Source organism: Rousettus aegyptiacus, unplaced genomic scaffold (genome assembly GCF_014176215.1).
Source record: "Rousettus aegyptiacus isolate mRouAeg1 unplaced genomic scaffold, mRouAeg1.p scaffold_m13_p_7, whole genome shotgun sequence".
Classification (NCBI taxonomy): domain Eukaryota; kingdom Metazoa; phylum Chordata; class Mammalia; order Chiroptera; family Pteropodidae; genus Rousettus; species Rousettus aegyptiacus.
This window is the reverse complement of record NW_023416310.1, coordinates 3,267,290-3,288,422: the sequence shown is the minus strand read 5'-3', so window position 1 is coordinate 3,288,422 and position 21,133 is coordinate 3,267,290. Positions and strand designations below refer to the sequence as shown.

Sequence of the window (21,133 nt, the reverse complement as noted above, 5' to 3'; positions counted from 1 at the left end):
CGGTGCTGCCAACAGGTCCCAAAGCAGGAGGGGCAGGAGAGAGAAGGGGAGCCTGCACGGGTCTCACAGTCCCGGCTCATCGGATGGGGTTGCCCAGGGTGCCCGACACCTCCCTGACCTCCCTCGGACTCCTCCTTGGCCTGTATCAGCGATACTCAAAGCTTTGTGGCACCGGGGACCAGGGCTCCTGTGAGAATCTAACGCCTGATGGTCTGAGGCGGAGCTGAGGCGGTGATGCTGGCGCTGGGGAGCGGCTGCAGATGCAGATGAAGCTTTGCTCCTCGCCCACCGCTCACCTGCTGTGCAGCCCGGTTCCTAACAGGCCACGAAGGTACCAGTCCACCGCCCGGGGTTGGGAACCCGTGGCCTGCATGACGGCGGGAGTCACCAATTGAGTGACAGCTCGGCACTCCCCCAGATGCTCAGCAGGAGGTTCCTGTTCCTGTCTGGTGTGAAACTCACGACTAAGCCCGAGCCTCACACCAGAGCCTCACACCATCTCCTTCTGGCACCGGAAGAGCCTGGTCCTCTAGGCACAGGCCAGGGCAGCAAAGGTCAGCTAAGTGCCTCCGTGCCTCTACTCATGATACGTCCTCTGCCTGGGGACCGTGTGGTCCCTGACCCCTGTGTACCCCAGACTCAGCCCTCCTCCGGGAAGCCCTCCTTGACTCCACCTATGCTGGTGCCTGGCTGCGGCAGCTTCTGGGCCTTACAATTAGCACATTGCATTGGAAGTGTCTGGTGGGTGTGCTCCCCGACATGCTGGAAGTGTGTAGAGGGCAGGGACCAGGCTTTATTCATCTCTGTGCCTGACACACGTTTGAAAAAAAGCAAACCCTGGTCACTGATCTGATAGTCTCTTACTACCATGGGGCCTCAAAACAGCACCCAAAAAAGTAAAAACTTGGATTCTGGGTCTCTGGCTCAGTGGTTCCCAACTCCTGCCAGAGTCCCATCTCAGACCTCTGATTCAGAAATAGGGATGGGGGCGGGGGCACAGGTAATCGTGGTCACTTTATGGTTGACTATAATCCCCTAACTTCCGGGTCAAGCCTTTTTTAAACAAATCCAGCCAGTCTATAGTAAGACAATTTCTATTTGCATGGGATACCTGATGTCCGTTTTCTCATCATTTCAATTGGAAACACAATACAACCACTTTACAGGAACAAAAGGGCAGGCAGACGTGTAGTGTCAACTTGTATGTGAACTCTACCGAAGTCCTCAGGGAAATAAAACCACTGTCGGCCAAGGACGAGGCCTGGGCCGGCCTGACAGCTGGGGCAAAGAAGGGGAACATTCGCAGAGGGCAAGCCTTGCCCCGCAGCCAGGTCCCTATGACCCGTGACGAGTCTGCCACCCGTCAGGTCACAGAGGCGCCTTGCCCTTGACTTCCGGTGGCATTTGGAGGTCTTAGGGGTTCTAAGTGGATCTAACAAGCACAAGAGAAAATTAATTTCACTGCTCAAGCCCTTTCCCCCTCCTGCCCCTTTTCTGACATTCTGGAAAAGGACCTGAGAGTTCTGCATAAATTAGCTGCATTTCTGAGACTGCAGTCAGGAGACATGCGAAGACAGCAGCACACACAGGTCCTGTGCGGCTGAGCAGACAAGCCCTTAGACGACGTGGGTTCCCGTCCCACGGCTCCCGGCGAATACGTGTGACCTTAGTAAGTCACTGGGGCTGTGTCTCAGCCACAGGAAGGCTAAAACCTGCTGTGAGACAGTCACGAGGTTAAGGTAGGAATCAAAGAACAGGATAAGCAAGGATCGCAGTTCGCACACGCTCAGCACACCCCAGCAGCTAACAGCACAGACATCACTCACATGCACAGATGACCTGTGTTTTCTATACGTCACAACAACTCTATATGACGTGCGTCACTTCTCATGATGGTGGAAGGAAACTAGAGCTCAAAGACCAAACGACGTGCGCTAGGCCACGGCCAGAGTGGCCGAGCCGGGGTCCGACCCACGTCGGTCCGACCCAAAGCCCGTCCTTCTGCTCTGCTGCACTGGGGTTTGTTTCATCACCAAGAATAGCTCGCCTCGCCAAAACCCAGAGTGCCCAAGCTTTAGATTCCTACAGTGCCATTTCAGAAGGAGACCAGTTGTGCCTTCCTGTTCGCTCTACTTGTGATTCTACTTGTGGTCAGCAGTGGAGGGTAGTTCCTTCCAAACCACAAGCTATTTTAACTATTTCGAAATTGGCGGTCACGATGTGGGCAATTCCTGTGTGGTCTTGGAAGGGAGTGACAGCCATGGGCAGACGTCTGGTGACGTCACTCCACTAGGTGAGAAACGCAGGAACACAGAGGCCAAGCTGGCCCTGGGGGGCCGTGTGGCGCCCTCGAATCGGTACCTGGACCCTCAAAAGGCAGGGTAGGGAATCCGCTTTTGGTGACTATCTGTTCCGTGGCCTTTCAGCCTTTTGTTGAACTTAATCTGATGTCACTGTGAGGTGCGATCATCATCCCTGTTACTTTTTAAACAAAGTGGTGCAGGGAGGGTTCTATGATTTGCCCTAGATCTCACAGCTGGTAAGAGGTCGGCCAGGGGCCAAACCCACCGTCTATTCTCTCCCAGCCCCTGGTCTCCCATGGGAGAGGAACCTGCCTGCTCTTCACCAACAGTCGCCCAACCTGGCACAGACGGCGAGGCCTCGCTTCACGCTCCAGCACCAAGCAGCACGAACAAACTTCCTGTCATCACTCTTTCTGGGCTTCTCAGCGGACCACTAGTGCGTGGTATTTTTTTTTTCTGTGTTTTTTCTTTGTTTTTAAGTTCTTTCCCTTATAAATCTTTAAAATGCATTAATTCCAGCAACCGCAATGGTGACCAGGAGTTTGCTGGCTGGCTGGCGACGTCGCCATCATCGTGACCCCGTGTCCGTATGTTTAGGGTGTTCCAATGCGCTGCACTAATGCTTAAGCTCTCCCAGCTTAGGTCGTGGGGACCTCTTCGTGATAACCTACAGTGGCGCTCTGAACACGAATCTCTCTTCCAGCAAACCAGTCTGAAGCTTCTTGATGAAGACCACAGCCCTGTGTCTCTCGGGTCTCCTGGCGACACCTAGCATGGTGCTCGCTGTGAGAAGTCACCCCTCCCCGAAGGCACATTAACCGACCGACCAGCTGCTCCAGACTGCCTGAAGTTTGAGATTTTCCTACTGAAGGACAGAAAGTGGTTACATGCCTTTATTTTTCTTTTGCCAAAAACAAATTTAAAATAGGAACTTAAAATAAATAGCTTGGGAATAAAGTTTCTGGAAAGAACCCAAACTGGGCTATCGGCTTTTATTTACAGAATTGTGAAAGCTGTTCTTCTAAAAAGAGCTCATTCTCCCACCTCCCCCTTGTTCAAATACATCTTTAACTCTGGTTCTCATTAATGATCCAGACCTGAGAATCCTTGCTGTGGGAGGGACTTGGGCGAATGAGAATCCGAGTCACCAAGACCACAGACAAGACCCTACTTCTCCTCAGCTCTAACCCAGCTGACTTCCCATGTCCACACGTCACGGCACAAAAGCCCTGCTTCCTCCAATCCATTCGAGGGGATGAAATGAGAGACTATCACAGAAAAACCTGTTACGAAGCCGGTGCACGTACTGAGTTGAGAGGTAAGGGGTGGGTTTTGTTGTGAGCTTCTTAGTTTACCCGATTCAGTTATTTTTTAAAAAAAATGATAGCAAGGAGAAAAGCCAAGTGCATGTCGTTCAAGCGAAAATCCCTTGATCCAAAAAGGTGACAACAGGCCACAGCACAGAAGGGCGGCAAGCCACCGACCAGCCCAAGGACATGAGGGTCCCACGGCCAGTTCACCTCTGACCGCCGTCGCCTCCATCTCAGACGTCTCACTCCGGACTTCCAGCCCTGCGACGAAGTGTGACAGTGTGCTGGGGTGAGACGCAAAGACGCGTGTGACCAGTGTCTAGGGGAAGACACATCAGTCCATGTGTGTTGATGGCCTGCAGTGTGCTGGGTACAGAGGATTCAGTGTCACTGAGAAAGCTCCATTTGAGCTGGGACTCCAAGGTCAGGGAGAAATTTCCACATGGGGAAGCGGCAGGGAGAGGAGGCGTCGGCCCCAGGGAAGCAGGAGGAGCCCCGTGTGTCCAGAGGCCGTGGACATCTTCTGTTTTACAGCCCATGGCTGCGTCCAGCTCCCAACTCTCCAAACCATCGCAGGGCAGCACAGGCCTCACGCCCCGCCCTCCTGAGGGCCATCCGTGCCCGCTCCTGAGTCTTTTCAGTGAAAAAAGGACCTGGTCCAGACTCTTCCCCTTACAGACAAGAAAAGCAAAGCTCAGAAAGGGTGCTGACCGGATCAAGGTCACACAGCTGGTCCGCAGCAGAGCGGGAGCAAGAACTCAGGGCTCCCAGAGCCCAGCCCCCGACGGCCTTCCAAACCATACTAGGAACCGCTTCCTCATTTGCTCTTCACATCGTCACCGTCTCAGCTCTCAGCTCACACACGTGTCCTACAATCCTCCAGCCACGCAGACATACACACTGGCAGCCCAAACACCAAGTGCCATAACCAGAGAGAAAGAGGGTGGGTGGGCAAGTGGGCAGCCTGATGACCGCCCAGCCTCAGTCTCAGGGCTTGTCCTGGCTGCAACCCTGCAACCCCGTCTTCCTGGCCAGACCGCCAGCCGCTTGATGGTCAGGCTGAGGCGCACTCCGCTGCTGATGGCGCACACACCGACCATCCACGCAGCACTCTGCCAGGGTGCGTGCAAGACGAGACGCACGTGCTCCGCGGCAGCAGCCTCACCAAGACCCTTCCTGGAGGACGCAGTGGTGAAGATGCAGAGGCGAGCCAGGATTCTAACGCACAGGCAGCGAGCCGTGGAGATAATAAGGGAAGCTGAGGGTCGACTATTAAGACATGAAAATTTCTGCCTGTGATCACCCAATATTTTTTGATCCTGCCCTGTATTGACACAAACAAACAAACAAACAAACACACACCGACAACTGGAACTCTGTGCGAATAACTGAACACAACCCCAGTGACCTCTACAGAGACATGTACTGTTCCCGGCAGCCCACTTGGAAAGAATGGGGTGAAGAACAGACTGACGCACTGGCTCTTTCTGTCTCGTTAGATGACAAGCTCAGAAGACACATGAACATGAAAGTGATCTCATTCGTTCACCCTGTATTTCCTGAATACCCACCATCAGTCAAGGACGTTCCTTGACACTAAAGGATAAAACCCAATCACGCGGAAACCGAGTATGCGGGCAGCAGTACGGAATACGGATTCATGAAACAGCCCTGTCCTCAAGGAACCGGCTGCCAATAACACAGACCACCATGCGGGGGGAGCCTCGGGGGGTCCGGGATGGCCAGAGCACGGCGAGAGGTGACAGATGAAGAGGCGAGGCAGGCGAGGGGCAGATGAAGGGATGAGGTCTCATTTGGGGCCCCCCAAAGGTTGTAACATGACATAAGACTGACACTTAAGAAAGCTGAATTCGGAGGGAACAAAGATGAACAAAGCTTGGTGCGCACCAACACCACTGAGCAAGACGAACATGCACGTGCAGTCCACGGCGGGGCGCGGGGCCGCAGGCAGACGTGCAGCACGACGGGCGCCCGCGGCCCGTGAGGGGGAGGAACTCTTCTGGCGGCTGGGGATGGGAAGGCTTCTCGGAGGAGAGGAGGCCCAAGAGGAGTTTCCTCCTTCCGAACCTCGCACAAGGCGGGTCTAAAACTGAGCGGCAGGTGGCTGCCTCGCCCCAGGCTCCTTATCCAAAGAGCTGCGCTCCAGCCCAGGGCGCTCTCAGGCCCGGCGGTGAAGTAGACGAGCGCCTCAGAGCTGGCCGGCTCGCCTCCAGCCTGGACACCCGCTGAGCACGGAGGCGACGCTGCGATGGGGACAGCCACCCTCAGAATCAGTGACACACATGCGCTTTGTCGGCAAAGCAATCCGACCAGCTGCGTTACAGAATGGGCACCTACTGCAGACGGCTTTCAGCCTGTTCTCCTTGGTTCTGACCTTCCTATACCTGAGCGCGACAATTCTCACTGCTTAAGGATGCTCGCCACACGCCCCCATCCCACCTCCACGGAGAGCACAGCAGACCAGGGCCGAAGACCGCTCCTGTACTGTGATAGTCCCCAGGGTCTTCACCCCACAGGGACAACGAGCCTCACATAACGATAGCTTCCACTCGAGTAGGGGAGCTTACACACGCACCTGCGCACACATGCACACACGCAGCTTCATCTTTACGACAACTGCAGGATTTCACAGATGAGGACACAGGTTCAGAGATGTCTGCTGAACAATGCGGCCGATGTTCTGTAGCCCGTGAGGCAGACGGCCAACTCCAGGACAGTGTCCACTTCTATAAACATGGGGTTTTGGGCAAGATGGATGACTTTTAAATCTTTTGGTTATCACAGACACCAATAAACATCAGGAAATGTTCTGGATCTTCTCTTCAGATATTGTTACATAGTTTTCCATACAGATTTTGGGATGTACAGACCCCTTCACCTGTCCACAAACCCAATATGCCAAATAAAATAGTCCTGGCCTAGATGAGCTTAAGTTCCCAATAAATACAATGGCCCTGAATATGACTCGTATTAATATGTGGGGCTCTAAGCCATGAGTCTTCGCATCCCTGCGGAGCAGCGATCCCGCCGTGGTGAGTAGGCTGAGCTCTGCCAACGGGCTTCCATGAGTCACCACCTGAGCTCTAATCGTTATGTTTCACCGGCAGAGGACAGGTGCCTGGAACCCCAGAGCCCTGGACCCGGATGGCGTCTCGAACTCTTGGATTCCACGTCTCCACCTCTCACGACTTCCTTAGAGACCAAGGGCCACCAACCCCTACTGGAACCCTTCCAATGACCAGCTCACCAGCTAACTTTTCCTGCTTATCTGAGTCAAACCTGCTCTCCTGAAACTGCCCCCTCGAGAGGCAGACGGTGCGTCTCACTTCCTCATTCCAGAGAGCCCGCTTCGGAAATGCCTTCTCTCGCCCTGCCCAAGCCGAGACGTCCTCCATCCTTCTGATGTCCTCCTCCAAGGTTTTCATTGCTAAGATCTCGAGGTTCCTCTTAAAATGCTGCTCTTACATTTAAGAATGGGACACCCATTTCCTTTTTTGGAAGAATTACACACTTCCCTGAGGTCACCTGTGACTCATCCTTGAGCACACCTGTCATGTACTGGGCTCCTACTGAACGTGTGATCGACCAACCCCACCCCCGAGTTTTCTCATTAATCGCTAGGGCTCGGCCAGATGACACCGCCACGTCCCCACAGCAGGACCGCTGGGTTCTCCCGCACTGCGCGACCGCTTTCACAGCGTGCCCGTGCTCCCGGCAGTGCGGTGCCGTGGTCACAGTGGCACTAGGAAGCAGACCTGGTTTTCCGTCTCAGCTCCTCTGCTGGCTACACAACCCTTGGTCGATGGCTACTCCGTCTCAGTGACCTCATCTGCAGATGGAGTTACTGACAGTACCTAACTCACAGAGGTGTGAGGACTAAATTTATGTAAAATATTTATTTAGCAAAGTGCTTGGCTTATAGTTAAGTACTTCACGAGTGTCAGATTATTATTATTTTTCCACTCTCAAGGTCATGATCAACACAGGTATACTTTCTTTCCTGTATCAGATGTTAAATCCCCCATTCTCTCACCACAGGTTGGATATACACAAATTTTGCTCCCTGAGTTTTACTGTCTGAAGGTTCTATCACAAGCATTCTTCTTCATATTGCTAAACAGCCACAGCTCCCATGGGCAGCTGTATCCTAGGTTGGTTAGAGGAGGCTCTTTCCCTTCTCACTACGAAAAGCAATGCGACAATGCCATAAGCGTCTTGTGCATCTTCCATTTTCATTTTTCTTGACGTGCACTGCCAAACTGCTTTCCAAAACTTCTGTGCCCGTTTTAGATGCTGCAACGAAGTAGCAGAATGCCAGCTTCACCATATTCTTGCCAAACACTGACGATTATTGCGTTTAATTATCTTCTCATGTAACGGGTAGAAAAATCGCGCCAGATGTTGTATCTTCTTAATGCACAATGAAACATCACTTCCTAAACTATCACACACATATCTTTCAATCTGCTCTATCCTAATTACAGTTGACACCCAGACAACACAGGGGCCAGGAGCTCCAACCCCCACGCAGGCAAAAATCCACGTATAATTTTTGGCTTACCTACTGTCGCTTGATATCCTCAGGGGACTGGTTCTAAGACCCCCAGTGGATACTGAAATCCACAGATGTTCCAGTCTCTTATATAAAATGGTGTAAAACAATTAAAACAATGCATAGTCAGCCATCCGCATCCATGGATTCCCAACTGCAGATCAAAAATACTGTTTTGAGTTGGCAGCCGGTTGAATCTGCAGATGCAAAATTTGGGGATACTGAAGGCGGACTGTGTATTAATTGAAGAAATCTGCGTATTAGCGGACCCATCCAGTTCAAATCCATTTTATTCAAGGGTCAACTGCATATGATAATAGAAACGATTCTCTGTATTAATTTTAAGTTGTGTAGTAATAGTCATATCTTAATTAGCATTGCAAATAACAGGAAGAAACACGGAGTTGGATTCTCATTGTCCTTTGCTGGTAAGGCTGAGGGGAAACCAGCATTTCTTTCTTTGCATGTTTCATTTCAAGGATGTGACAATTTGTCTAAGACGTTCAGATCAAGAGTGGAGAAGTGCTGCTGCACTCACGGGCAGGACAGGCAGCACCACATCTTTAAGACAGAGTCATTCCAGAGAAGTGAAAACGAAAGCCTCTTGCTGCTTCCTTCTCTTGCTGCTTCCTTCTTGATAAAGATGCATTTTTTCCACCAAGCGATACTTCAAACACAGTTGGAAAATCTTCACTTTGACTTCCCAGCAGGGGGGAAAAACACCTTTGGGTTGAGACAAAGCTTGGGAAATTTTAGGCTATAGATGTTTTAGGATAAATATGAACTTTAAAAAAAAGAGATCAGAGAGTGGTCTATTATGAGTGGGAAAAAATTATTATAGAAACAGCTTCTCAACCAATCACTATAAAAATTGCTTTTCCAAAACTGTACCTAAGTTGTTGCAGAAAACACCTCTAGCTGGGTTATTTGTCATCTTTTCAAAAACTGAGAGCCAACATAGTGTACTTGCTATTGTGTAAGAAAACTATTGTTTTGTATATATGGGGGACATATTGATACCCTTATGGCCCAGTCCAATGTTTGAAGTCGGAATGGGTGTGTGTGTCTGTGTATCTGTGTATGTGTCTGTGTGAGTGTGTGTCTGAGTGTGAATGTGTGTCTGTGTGTCAATGTGTGAATGTGTCTATGTGTGAGTGTGTGTGTCTGTGTGTGTGTGTTTGAGAGAGAGTGTCTTAGGTGACATTCAGCATCCCTGAGAGCTCAGCTGATTAGCAAACACGCAGGCTCTTCCGCCCAGCAGTCCCCGCTTTAATCGATGCTCCAGAACACTGGGGTTCTCTAAAGTGTCAGAACCACTACTCTGAAGCAAACATCTTCCTAAAGCGCCAGGGAGTAGGTATGAAGGGCTCTGCAGGCCGAAAGGCAGTCCTAGGGTCACTGTGTGGCTATGAGGTGAGGGGTCGGAACCGCTCTTCGGCTGGGAAGGCGCAGCTGGCTGCTCAGGCACTGCGAAGCCCCGTGTACAGAAATCCGCATAAATCTGCTGTGCGAGGACACTGCAGGCCGGTCCGCCATAGCACACGCGCTCACACCTGACATTACAAGCGGCGCTCTCCTACATGAAGAGGGCGATGAGGACTCACAGCAGAAACACGACAACGTACACCCTGTGGGGCCAGACGTTAAGGGGACCTTCCCCTGGTGCCACTGCCCTTAGGGCCAGAGTGAGCGCGGCGGCTCCGCTCCTGCCCAGCGGTGGTGGCCAGTAGCTCACTCCCCTGCTGCACGCGCCTGGCTCGTTTCTGATGTCTACTTCTAAAAAATCATTGCATCTATCCTTAGAAAATACATTCAAAAGAATGTGCTGCTAAAAGCCATTGTAGAAGAGTTCCAACAATGCTACGGACGACGCCGGCCACATGGCCGGAAAAGGGGTAGGGCTTCCTCAGGTGACGTTTTTGAAGGAGAGAACCCTTGTTCTGAAATAAAGACTTCAGGATCAACATTCTGGCCTTAAAAAAAAATTCAGACTTGTGGCCTCGTAATCACTCAAACTTGGCGTGATACAGATGACAGAAACAGGAGGCCCCCAGCAAGGTCGGGCTGCCGGCCTGCCGTGTGTGGTGGCACCTCAGAAAGGACGTGGGCTGGGTGCCCAGAGAGCTGTGTGTAAACCCCAGAACAGACTTCTCAACCTTCTCAAGCCTCGGTTTCCTGCGCTCAAGTGGCAAAATGCCATTTCAAGCAGACAGGAGAGCATGCGCAGAGGGAAGGAGGCACAAACACTGGGAGGGACCTCTGCGCAGGTAGCTGGGGCCCAGGTGATGCAAGGAGCTGGGGACCTCATCTCTTTCTGGCAGCGTGTACTAAACTGAGGTTAGGGGGACAGTGGCAATTTCATAAGCAAATAAATTCGGGAAAGATTATCACAACCAAGTTCCTCTCACAATCCACACCAGTACACGAAGCGCTTGGGCTAGTCCTGCCAGAAGAGAAACCTGCTTACCTGCGCTTTACCCCAGTTTCCCTAAAATTCTAGAGCCCAGAGGCCTTCCCCATCCCTCTCAGGCTCTGGAACGCAACCCCACGAACACCAGTGTGGGCACAGAGGAAATGCTGCCGGGTTCGGAGCAGAGCGGGGCCTTCACTGGGTTGTGTTTTAGAAGATGTCTCTAGGTCGCAGGGAAGGGGGTGGCGTTTGTGGCACACGCTCAGTAATGTAGGTCAGAAAGGCAGATTAGACACAGTGCGGTTAAACTCGCAAAGGCTGCCTGCCTTCCTGACACCTTCGCCCATCTAATATTCACTTTTTTTAAAGCTACACTGCTGAGCACTGGGCTAGCCTCAGGAGACACACGAGTCCCTCCCATAGGGCAGCCAGTGTTAGCACAAGAAAAGCACATAACTTCATTTTTATTTCTAAGAACAGCCTTCTCAACATGACTGAAATCACTTTTGAACCTGATCAGAATATAAAATATCCCTTTTATACTAGCTTTAAATTATAAAGTTAAAAAACTAAAACGAGCAAAGTAAAAAAAAAATAAAAATCTCTTAAGATACTTTTTTGAAATCTGATGTTTGTCAGCAAAACTGAGCATCCATTTCTTAGTGATTTCTTGAAGGCTTGAAGACAGTCGCTCAGTGTGCCACAAACTCTGAGGCTGTGTTGGGGCCTCTGACCACCCCGGACCAGCAGGAAGCCAAGCTCGAGGGAACACCTTTGACCCTCTGGCCTCAGGTTTCTGGTCTGCAAACTGAGAATGCCTTGTTGTAAAGATGAGCATAATGTAGGAAAAGGTACATGGAAGTACTCCACAACATTAACACTGCCTGCCCCTCGGTTTCTCCGGGAAAAGAGCCAAAAGCCAGGGGATTTACCTTTCTGGAGAGTCAAACACCTGTTCCAGCAAACCTCAGTGCTGTATTAAGCAGAGAGCGTTTTATACTATTTTCTTTGTTAATTACATTAAATAAAAATAATCAGGATTTCCCAACATTTGTTTACTTCCAGTTAGGTATCAGTCACTGAAAACCAACTCTGCTTCCTCCTTTCATTGAACCTGGAGTTATCAGGTAATCAGTCAATCAATATTTATTTACTGGCAAGCTCGGCAGAGTAGTGGCTTTTGTATCAGTTTTGTTGTTTGATTGTTAAAAATAGTAGAGGACTTTGAGGAACAATTGGATGACGGTTTCTCAACCTTCAACTGGCACTGTTGACACAGGAAGCCAGGCGGTTTTTTTGCCGGGGGCTGTCCTGCCCGTCACAGGACCTCACAGAACCTCCAGCCGTGTCCCTGGCCTCAAAGCCTTAGGCACCAAAAGTGTGCTTGCTCACGCACACCCCCCGCCCCTCAGCTGTTACAGCCAAGTGGGGAGTGGTGTGGGGGGATGGCCAATATCCTCCGGACTGGGAACTGCTGGTCTGCAGTCTGCCCTAAAGGCAGGGACACTGGGGCACGCGGCTCCAGGGCACAGAGCTAACGCCACACACTCCAGGTCCAAAAAGCTTTCAAACTTAGTTGGGAACCAGCTCAGTCAAGGAGTAGGCTAAGTTCATCTCTTCTTAGCTTTCCTAAACTTTTCACATTCGTCTGGCACTTATCACAAACAACTTAATACCTGTCTAATCATTTAACGTCAATACAATTATAATATATAAAATATGCAAAATAGGGGAGGAAAAATATCTACAAATAAACTCAAAACTCTAACACAATCATGTTTTAGCATATCTTCCCCAAATCTTTGTGCGTGTATGTGTGTGTGCATGCTTTTCTACTCTTGGTCATTTTTAAATTTTCCCTTTATCCCTGCTATGGAGATGGTAGGACACGTCTTGAGATGCATACCCACCCATACATATGTATACACATGCATAAGTGCACACACAGGTGCATTCGTGTGTGTGTGTGTGTGTGTGTGTGTGTGTGTAATTCATTTTGCTTAGAATTCAGTGCACTCTCTCAATCTGAGATATTAAATCTTTCTTTAGTTCTGGGAATTTTTCGGCTATTATTTCTTCAAAAATGCCCCCTTCTCACTCTCTTTTCCGTCTGCCCACCCCAGGTGGCAAAGATATTCTCCTATGTGTCCTTCCAAGAAGTTTTACAGTTTTATCTTTTAAGTTTCCATCCACTATTAATTCCAAACTGACTTCTGCGTAAGGTATGAGAGTGGCTACGGCTCATTTGTTCCCATGTGGATAGTCAATTTTTCTGGCACCATTTGCTAAAAACACTTTCTTTTCCCCATTGGATTGCCTTGGCAACTCTGCTGATAAATTTTTTTTAAAAGGATTTAAATGTGGGTCTGTTTCCAGACGCCCTACTCGGCCACACTGATCCACCTGCTGACCTCACACCAGCACCACTGAGCTTTGCAGGATAAAGATGGCATCTTGACCGAAGTCACGTCTCAGCTCCTGAGCCCTACGGCAAAAACCCCCCAACTACTTTCCCATGAAACGGGACAGAGGGACGCCAGAAAAGACCTCGGCACTTCTCAGGCCCGAAGAAAGGATGCATCGCCCTCGCCTCACCTCTGACCAATCAGCTCCCAGCACGACCCCGAACCTGGCCCACGGCCTCTTGTGATTTGCACCACAGAATCTGTAGCCTGCACGCCACTGGGGGGCTCTGGCTTTGGGGCATCAGCTTCCCATCATCCTGGGTGGTGCTATTCATTAATAAAATAGCCGGTCCCTCCATGGAGACTCTCAGTGTTCAGTGTTTGACTCTGCTAGTGCCGGGTGGACGGCCTCTTTCTGCTCGGAGACACCTCCAGTGCCCCAAGATCGCCTCTCTTGTTTCCAAATGAGGCTATACGGTCATTTAATGACTAAAAAAAAAACATTTCCAATCATTTATAGGGTTTTGTACAGGGGCAGACCCGGCACATGTGTGCAGCCTGCAATCTTTAAGTCAAAGGTCGCAGCAGAGTTTTCTTCTTCTTTAAAACATATTTATGTAAGTCTAGATAAAATATTACTTTGCGTTGATCACACTTTTATACTTCTCACTTTTCTTCCCAAACAAGAAAGGCAAGAACTGGGTAAAAGAGGGAGGGAAAGCGCAGTCTGAAGTGACTAAGAAACTGAATGACAGCTGCAGGAGCAAGTCCCGAGTCCCCGCCGGCCAGTCTGGCAGAGCTGGTTCACGCGGTGCTGCTGGGGGAACCTCAGCCACATTCCAGAAAGCAGGCAGCATGAAGTGGGGTGGGATGGGGGTGGAGGGCAGAGCCCCACACAACCTTTACACGATTAGCGAAACGAAGCCTACTTGTAACATATGAACAACCCAATGCAACAACTCAACTCACTGTGGGGCCCAGATGCAGAGCTCGGTGGATTATTCATTAATGGTGACCCACCTCGTGGCATCGGGACTGCAAATGCGACACTTCCACAAGCAAATCCCTAGGAAAGGAGGCGTACTCACCCAGCCCCGAGATGTTGATTGCTTTCACGGATTTCTTCATTTTGTGCAGAACCATCCGGTCCACGTCCAAGGCCTGAAAGATGGAGAGCGTGCCAATCAGAACGCGCGCTTCAGCTCGGGTCACAGCTACCGGACACGTGACAGCCGCTCTGCAGGCCCCTCACGTCCTCAGGGCGGTGTGAAGGCCAAGCAGTCACTGAAGCAACAGCCCTCAAGTGCCTCATCCACCTGCAGCACGTGACGGCCTGGCCTCTGTCCACACCACCTGCTGGACGTTGGCCTTTGGCAGTGAAGCCACTCAGACCAGCTCTGCTGCTAACGCGTCTCGGTCCTCTCAGCAAGGCTCTGGGAAGTGTGGCCATTGTGTCTGCGCCCCTTCGGGGACAGGGCAAGGACGGCGGGCAGGCTGGGAGACTGGGTGGGGTGAGGCAGAGCGCCATGGCACCTCCCCCCGCCCCAGACGGCCACCTTCCAGCCCCAGACCAGCCTGGCCAGAGGCAGCAGAGCCAGTGGGAGGCAAATCCACTCTGAACTGGGAAAGACGCAAATGTGGACTTGTTTGTTTGGTTTGGAAGGTATGTTCCTCAACCTTGCCAAGCCTCAGATTTCCCTTCCAGAAGACGGGAGTAACAATATCTACTTTGCAAGGCTGAATGACTAAACAGACACACTTATGGACTTAATAGTCGACAGATATTTATAGACCAACCATGACACAGCAATGGGCTACAGCACACACGATGCCTAGCTCACAGTTAAGTGCTCAAACAGTATTTGTTCACTGACTTGTCAAACTTGGAAACTTAATTACAGCTCTGCTTTCACAAAAGATAAGGGGCTGAAATTCCCCTTTAACCCAACTGAACCCCACAGAATGTCAATGGGTGTTACTTTGCTGTTGTGATGGGAAGGAGACAGCATCTGTAGACGGAGACAGTGACATCACTCATGGGGTTACTGTAAACAGTAAACGAAAAACTGCAGGGGACACTCCTGGCCCGGCATCTGATATGAAGCAGACACTTGGTAACAGGAGTTGTTATTCATCACGAATTCTGATCATGACAAACTCACATAGGCCTTGGACCTGAAATCGCGCATACCCTCTCTCAGAGTGATGGCTTCCGCACCTACAGCTTTCCTGAGTCACCTCCTGACTCCATATTCAACAGCAGCACTGAAATCCTAGATCTACTGCAACAGTGACTGTTTCCTTGGATGCTAAAAACAAATGTGACTGCTGCCGACAAGTTTAAATAGAAAAACAGTCGCAGGCCTTTGACAGTGTGAGTACAATCCAAAGAGAAGTTGTAATTCAAGAAAGCGTTATGTTCTGCCATATTGTACAGGAGGGTAGGTAAGGATGGATAAAAGGGGGTTGAAATTTCATGTAGAGAATTTTCTTTTCCTAGGATATCACTCTAACCCATTCCTGACCTTTCCTTGAGATATAAAAAAAGGGCCTGAAAACAGCAAATAACTCATAAATATCACCATTGAACTTGTCTTTCTCACGAAGTCTCAACTTTTACTCCCCAATCTGCCGCCCAGTAAATTACATCCTGCAACACACGCACAAACTTCCAGAGTTTTGCCAGCAACAGCGAGACAGGATTCACCAAGGGCTGTGTCAGAAACACTGGCTCCTGAAGGAAGGTTCAGTGGCCCCGTGTCAGTGAGCACAGCTCCCACACACAAAGAAACCGATTCGACGCACTCGCCGAAGTTCTGAACGGTCCCAATCCCCAGGTGAGGGGCCATCGCTGGAAAACACCCGTGATCTAGTCACATCTCATCTAGCGCTTGGAGGGAGTGTGGTGCTTGCTGCCCAGTGTTCAGAACTAACAGGACAGTATCTGAACTGTGTTCAAACAATAAAACCTGCCCCACCTCTACGACCTCCACAGACGGCAGACGGCACCTGCTTATGCTGTACGGAACATCGTACGTCAGCCAGGCTCCCCAGCAAGCCCCTGCTCTGTGCCAGGGTGGAACCACACAACTGAAGTTCCAGGCCACCTGTAAGGCTTCCTGACACCCTCGGAACATCATCTTGGCTCTAGCATGGATTTAAAACCTTTTTGTGATCTGGCCCCGGGACCTGTCCGGCCTCACCTCCTGGCGGCTTCCCCACTTCCACCTGCGCTCCGGGCTTCCATCACAATGCACTGCTCCAGCCCCCCACCTTCTCTTTACCTCCAGGCGCCACCCACTGTCCCCTCACCCCCACTCCTCAGACTACTTCCCCTGCTTCCCTCTTAACCTGTTACCTTCTTCTCTGACTTTGCAGGTTGCTTTAGAGACAGTTCCTCCTCCCGGAAGCCCTATCGGATGGGTTAGTTCTCTCCCTGGCTTTTCCAGTGGCTCCCTGTGCTTACTCAACAGTCCGTCTGATAAAACTTACTGAGTGCCCAGTATGAAGTATTACGCTAGGCGCCAGAGATGGAACGGTCAGCAAAACAGGGCAATGCCCACGCCTCCCTGGGGTTTACAATCTAGCACGAGAACCCCCTAAATGCACCTAAAGCTGAAGTCCAGGCCTGACAGCTGCACTGACCTGCCCTCCTCCTTGTCGCTCTGCCCGGAGACCAGTGCTGTCCAGTGTGGTACCTACCAGCCACACGTCCATGGAGCATGGGACGAAGCTGGTGTCACATGCTAAAAGAGTGATATTCTGGACATACTAGGTTAAATAAAATGTTAACAAAATTAACTTTGCAGCTTCTTTCTGCCTGTTCCAATGCTCTCGCCAAGGAGGGGAGGGGGACTCGCTCATCACCATGTCCTCAGTGCCCAGCAGGCGCAACAGGACTCAAAGAGCAGCTCAGTAAATGACCATGAGCCTAGAAAGGCAGGGACTTGCACCCAGGCCAGTGTCCTCGCTGAGCCGGGAACAACGGGCGGCCGCCCAAGGCGTCTCGGCGGTGTGTGTACACAACTGGACTTCAGCGCTCCTGTCTCCAGTGGTCCCCAGATGCCGGAGCGACCTTGTGTCCCCAGGGTTGGGCTCAGTCGCACTGGGGAAAATGGGATGGAGGTCGTGCTACAGGTAGAGAAGGCCGCCCAGTGACGAAACACGCTTTGTGTCCCGTGGTACTGACAGATTTCTGCGTTCTACTGCGGGACACGCCCCTCCCAGGCCATTTACTGCAGAAGTCATGAAACGACAGCCGCCGAGTGGCAGCCTCTTCCTGAATACAAATGCGCGGGGTGAACAGTAACTGCTACTTTGCCACGGTCTGGGAAGAAGAGCTTGGAAATCAAGGTGAGGCAGGAGGTACAGGTAATTTTTAATTAAAATAGCAAGAGGGAAAAGCAATTACCTCCACACTCAAAAACACACCCTTCATTATGGTGCATATTTATAGACAATTAAGATTAAACTTCATCAGGAGTAGTTAGAATGATTAAGCTGAGTGCTAGAAAAAGTCTTCTGCCATTATATAGAAAAAATAGCGCTGGAATCTTAAAACAGCAAATAAAACAAAACAAAACTTGATAGTCTCAAGAAACCAAAGGTGTCTACCAATCAGAGCGAGATTCATAGCCGGCCTAAGCACTCAGCCACACCATCCTCCCCCTAAATCTACCCGAGCTTACGAGAAGGAAAGAAGGCTGCAGCTTCGGCCAGAATGTGTGTGAAAACCTCAAATACAGGCCGAAACCTAATGGCCAAGACAGACCTAAGAACCGCCCGAGAGCTTAACGCCAGCCAAACCCCGTGAATTCTGAGGCACTAGACTCCAGTTGACCTTAGTTTACAAAACAAGTTTCACGGAGTGCATTTATTATGTAAACAAGGCTGCAGGGGTGTCTCAGATCCGTCAGAGGAAAATAAACAGCTGTTTTCAACCCCTCTGAAAGCGCCGCTTTCGGTCCCCACACTGCGCTATCACCAGCCGTGGCTCCCATTCACTCCCGCCAGCGGCTCCCGGTCTCCCGCCTGTCCCGGCCGGGGCTGCCGCTCCCTGGCGCTCCCTGGCCCTGTGTGGCGTGGGAAAGGCCGGCCCTCCCGCGGAGGAGACCACAGGACTGTTCGCTGCTTGTTTCAGGCCCGCGCTGTCCAAGAGGGTGGCCGCCAGCCACATGTTAACATAAAAAAAAAAAAAATTAATTAAAATTGAATAAAATGAAATAATTCAGTTGTTTTGTCACCTTTCTCAAGAGCTTCAGCCACAAGCAACGTACTGGCTCGACTGTTTCTAAACGTGCCACCCCTTACGCTTCTCCTGCCCCCGCGGGCCCCTCTGTGTGCCTGGAATCATTGAGGGGGTCCTCCCCCACTTCCCTCCACGGGCGTAGCACAAATGTCACCATGTGACGCACCTGTCTCCCTTTAGAGGGCTAGTCTGTGGCCCCAGAGCCCTGTGGGACCCCCCACACTGACATGCGGGCACCTTTGTCCCGGTGCTGGACACCAGGGTGTGTGTGGGGGGTCCATGGCCTGTCTGAGGAGATGAGCCTGGCGCGGGGAAGGGGGTCCGCAGGCCAAACGCAGCCCTTGGGGTGTTTCTGTGTGACCATGAGCTGAGGGTCTGTACAGACGACTGTCTCCTAATGATCTGAGAACGGGCTGGTGGGGAGCACTAATTCTGAACCCCATTAAGAGAATGTAATCCCCAGAAAGAATTCCACGCTTCTCGTTAGAACGCATTGCCAAGAAAATTATACTCCTCTACTACTGCTGCTGCTGCTGCTGCTGCTACTACTACTACTATTATCACTATCTTGAATTTCATTAACGAAATAAATTTTTGTGGAAATTTATTTTTCTCTTACATAATATCTTCACTTTTGCATCTGGCTTGAAAAGCCTCAACTATTCACTGTCCGGCCACACACAGCGTCAGACCCCTGGCCTAGACGAGCCACATGGTCTCCCAGGCCTGCCGGCCAGCCCCTGCCCCTCGTGGCCCTGGCCCAGAGGCTCTGGCATGACGCCAGGTCAGCCCCCCGCACCCCGAGGACCCCATTCAAGCCAGTGAGGGTGGGACAGGGCTGGCTTCATTCTTGGAACTCGAAGCCGCTGCCGCAGGAGAAGCGAATGGCAGAACACACGCCTCCTCCCCCAGGCAGGCTGCCTGGGAGCCACGTTCTGCTCTCCTGCCCCATCCCATCTCCCTTACGAAAGGCCAATGTGTGAAGACATGACAGTCCTGAAAGACTGTAGACTAAATAAAAAGATAAAATGACACCCAGACCTGTGCCCCAGGGACAGCTCCGCCAAGAGAAAGCCAAACATTTAGATGGCAGCTTTGCCATCAAGACTTTACTCCTGAAGTAACATCAGTGACAGTGTCAAACGCTCCTAGAGCCTTCTGGGAAGCTCAGAAACGCACCGTGGCCTGCGGGCTTGGTGTCAGGCCAGCGCAACTGTGGGTCCGCCGACTTCTGGAAGGAAGCAGAGGCCCAGAGAATAGCAGGTGTCAGCAAGAATTAAGATCACAAAGAGCCAAGCAAGTCACTGCTGTGCAAAACGTGTGCCTCGGGCCACACGAGGAGGGCGTACTGTGGCACCATCCAATGAAACCGCAGGCACTCGTGACACAGACACATCTGCGCCCAATGCCCACGGCATTCAGGACAGCCGGACACCGCACCAAGCCACATGCCGGTCGACGGTGAAGCAGGTGACACAACAGAGGCTACACGGCAAAGGGGACACACCTCACCCATCCGGAACACCGATTCGCAAAAAATGGCAAGGAAAAGCAGCACGTTGCAAGAGTATACGTGCAATGTAATACCATAATTTTTTTTTCCAATAGGCAAAATTAGATTATCTTGTTTATGTTTACGGATGTATAGATTGCTGAGAAAAATGAGCAACTCCAGAAAGAGACTCGAATGCCTGATCTAGGAGAAAAACCACACCAACGACAACGCATTCATGTGATTAAGTTCTGGAGCCGTTACTATGGCTGAGTGGACCGTGTCACACTACGTGGAAACGTTAAGCGGAGAAGGAACAGCCTAGGTGTGAAGGCCACGTCATCAGGGGGCAACCCTGAGGCCCGTAAAGTTTGGGACCTGCCTAGTCTCCCACAAGCCCAGTCACCAGCGATGGCAGCCGTGAACACAACCTGTTACTAGATCATTGTTTTAGAGAAACGGAAACAGACGACAGTGGACTCCGGCTCTGTGAAAATGCTTCAATCCTGATTTTTACTTGGGGGGTAAAAAGCTTCCGGGCAATCCGGGGAGGTGAGAAGGGGAAGGCGGACTTTGGTAAGGCAGCTGCAACACACCAGCACACCAGCAGCAAAGAAAGGCACCCACGGTGTCCACGGCCCCCATGCCCCGTTCCAGGAGGAGATGCAGGGGGGCAGGAGGGGGGCCCGGCCAGGGGTCCCCTGGCACCTCCAACACAGCCTCACTCTAGCTCTGCCCCCTCGGACTCAAGAGCTCCGATGCAAGGCCGGAAATGGGCTATGTCAGAAGAATGATCACAAACCAAACGGGATACTGTAGCAGGAGGCACTCACCCTTCACCGGGGGAAGTGGGAGGAGCGGTGAGGCCACCGCGCTGGACCCGGCTCGGGGGCCGGGGGCGCAGAAGCAGCAGCAGAGGCTGGGAAGGCGACCTTCAGTCGGGAGTGAGGTCAGCCTTCCACATCTGTCTCAGTCCCAGAAGACAATGGAATCACAAGCCAGGCCAATTTCCCCAGGAAACAAGGATCAGGCCTCATGAACTCCACTTCAGTAACATAAACAGGGGACGGGACATGTTCTCTCCGAGCCCTGCAGGCTGACAAGGCGCGCTAAGCAGGGCTCTGCCCGGAGACTCTGTCACACACACCCATCCTGCGGTCTGTCCCCACGCCTCACCCGCTGCGCACACTGGCTCTACCACCCCACTGGGCCCTCCATGGGGGCCTTTCTGCTGCTGACTGGCTGCCGTATTGGCGTTTCATGCGCTCTTTCAAAAAGTACATCTTGTAATTGTGACAGGGGACTTTGAGCAGGACACGCACCCAAAACGGAGAGCACCATTATTCCCTTCAAGCCTCCTGGCTCCCTCCTGACACCCACATCTCTAACCCT

The 21,133-nt window shown here is 51.4% G+C and overlaps 1 protein-coding gene across 7 annotated transcripts in view; it reads right to left on the bottom strand.

Annotated features, from left to right (window-relative positions):
• Window positions 1-21,133, bottom strand: part of ASAP2 (ArfGAP with SH3 domain, ankyrin repeat and PH domain 2) — a 136,215-nt gene that overhangs the window by 76,700 nt on the left and 38,382 nt on the right. For all 7 annotated transcript variants that reach the window (XM_016121128.2, XM_016121129.2, XM_016121131.2 and 4 more), the window contains exon 2: window positions 14,090-14,162. In XM_016121128.2, the coding sequence (XP_015976614.1) occupies window positions 14,090-14,162 (73 nt within the window). The remainder of the gene's footprint in view (window positions 1-14,089; window positions 14,163-21,133) is intronic.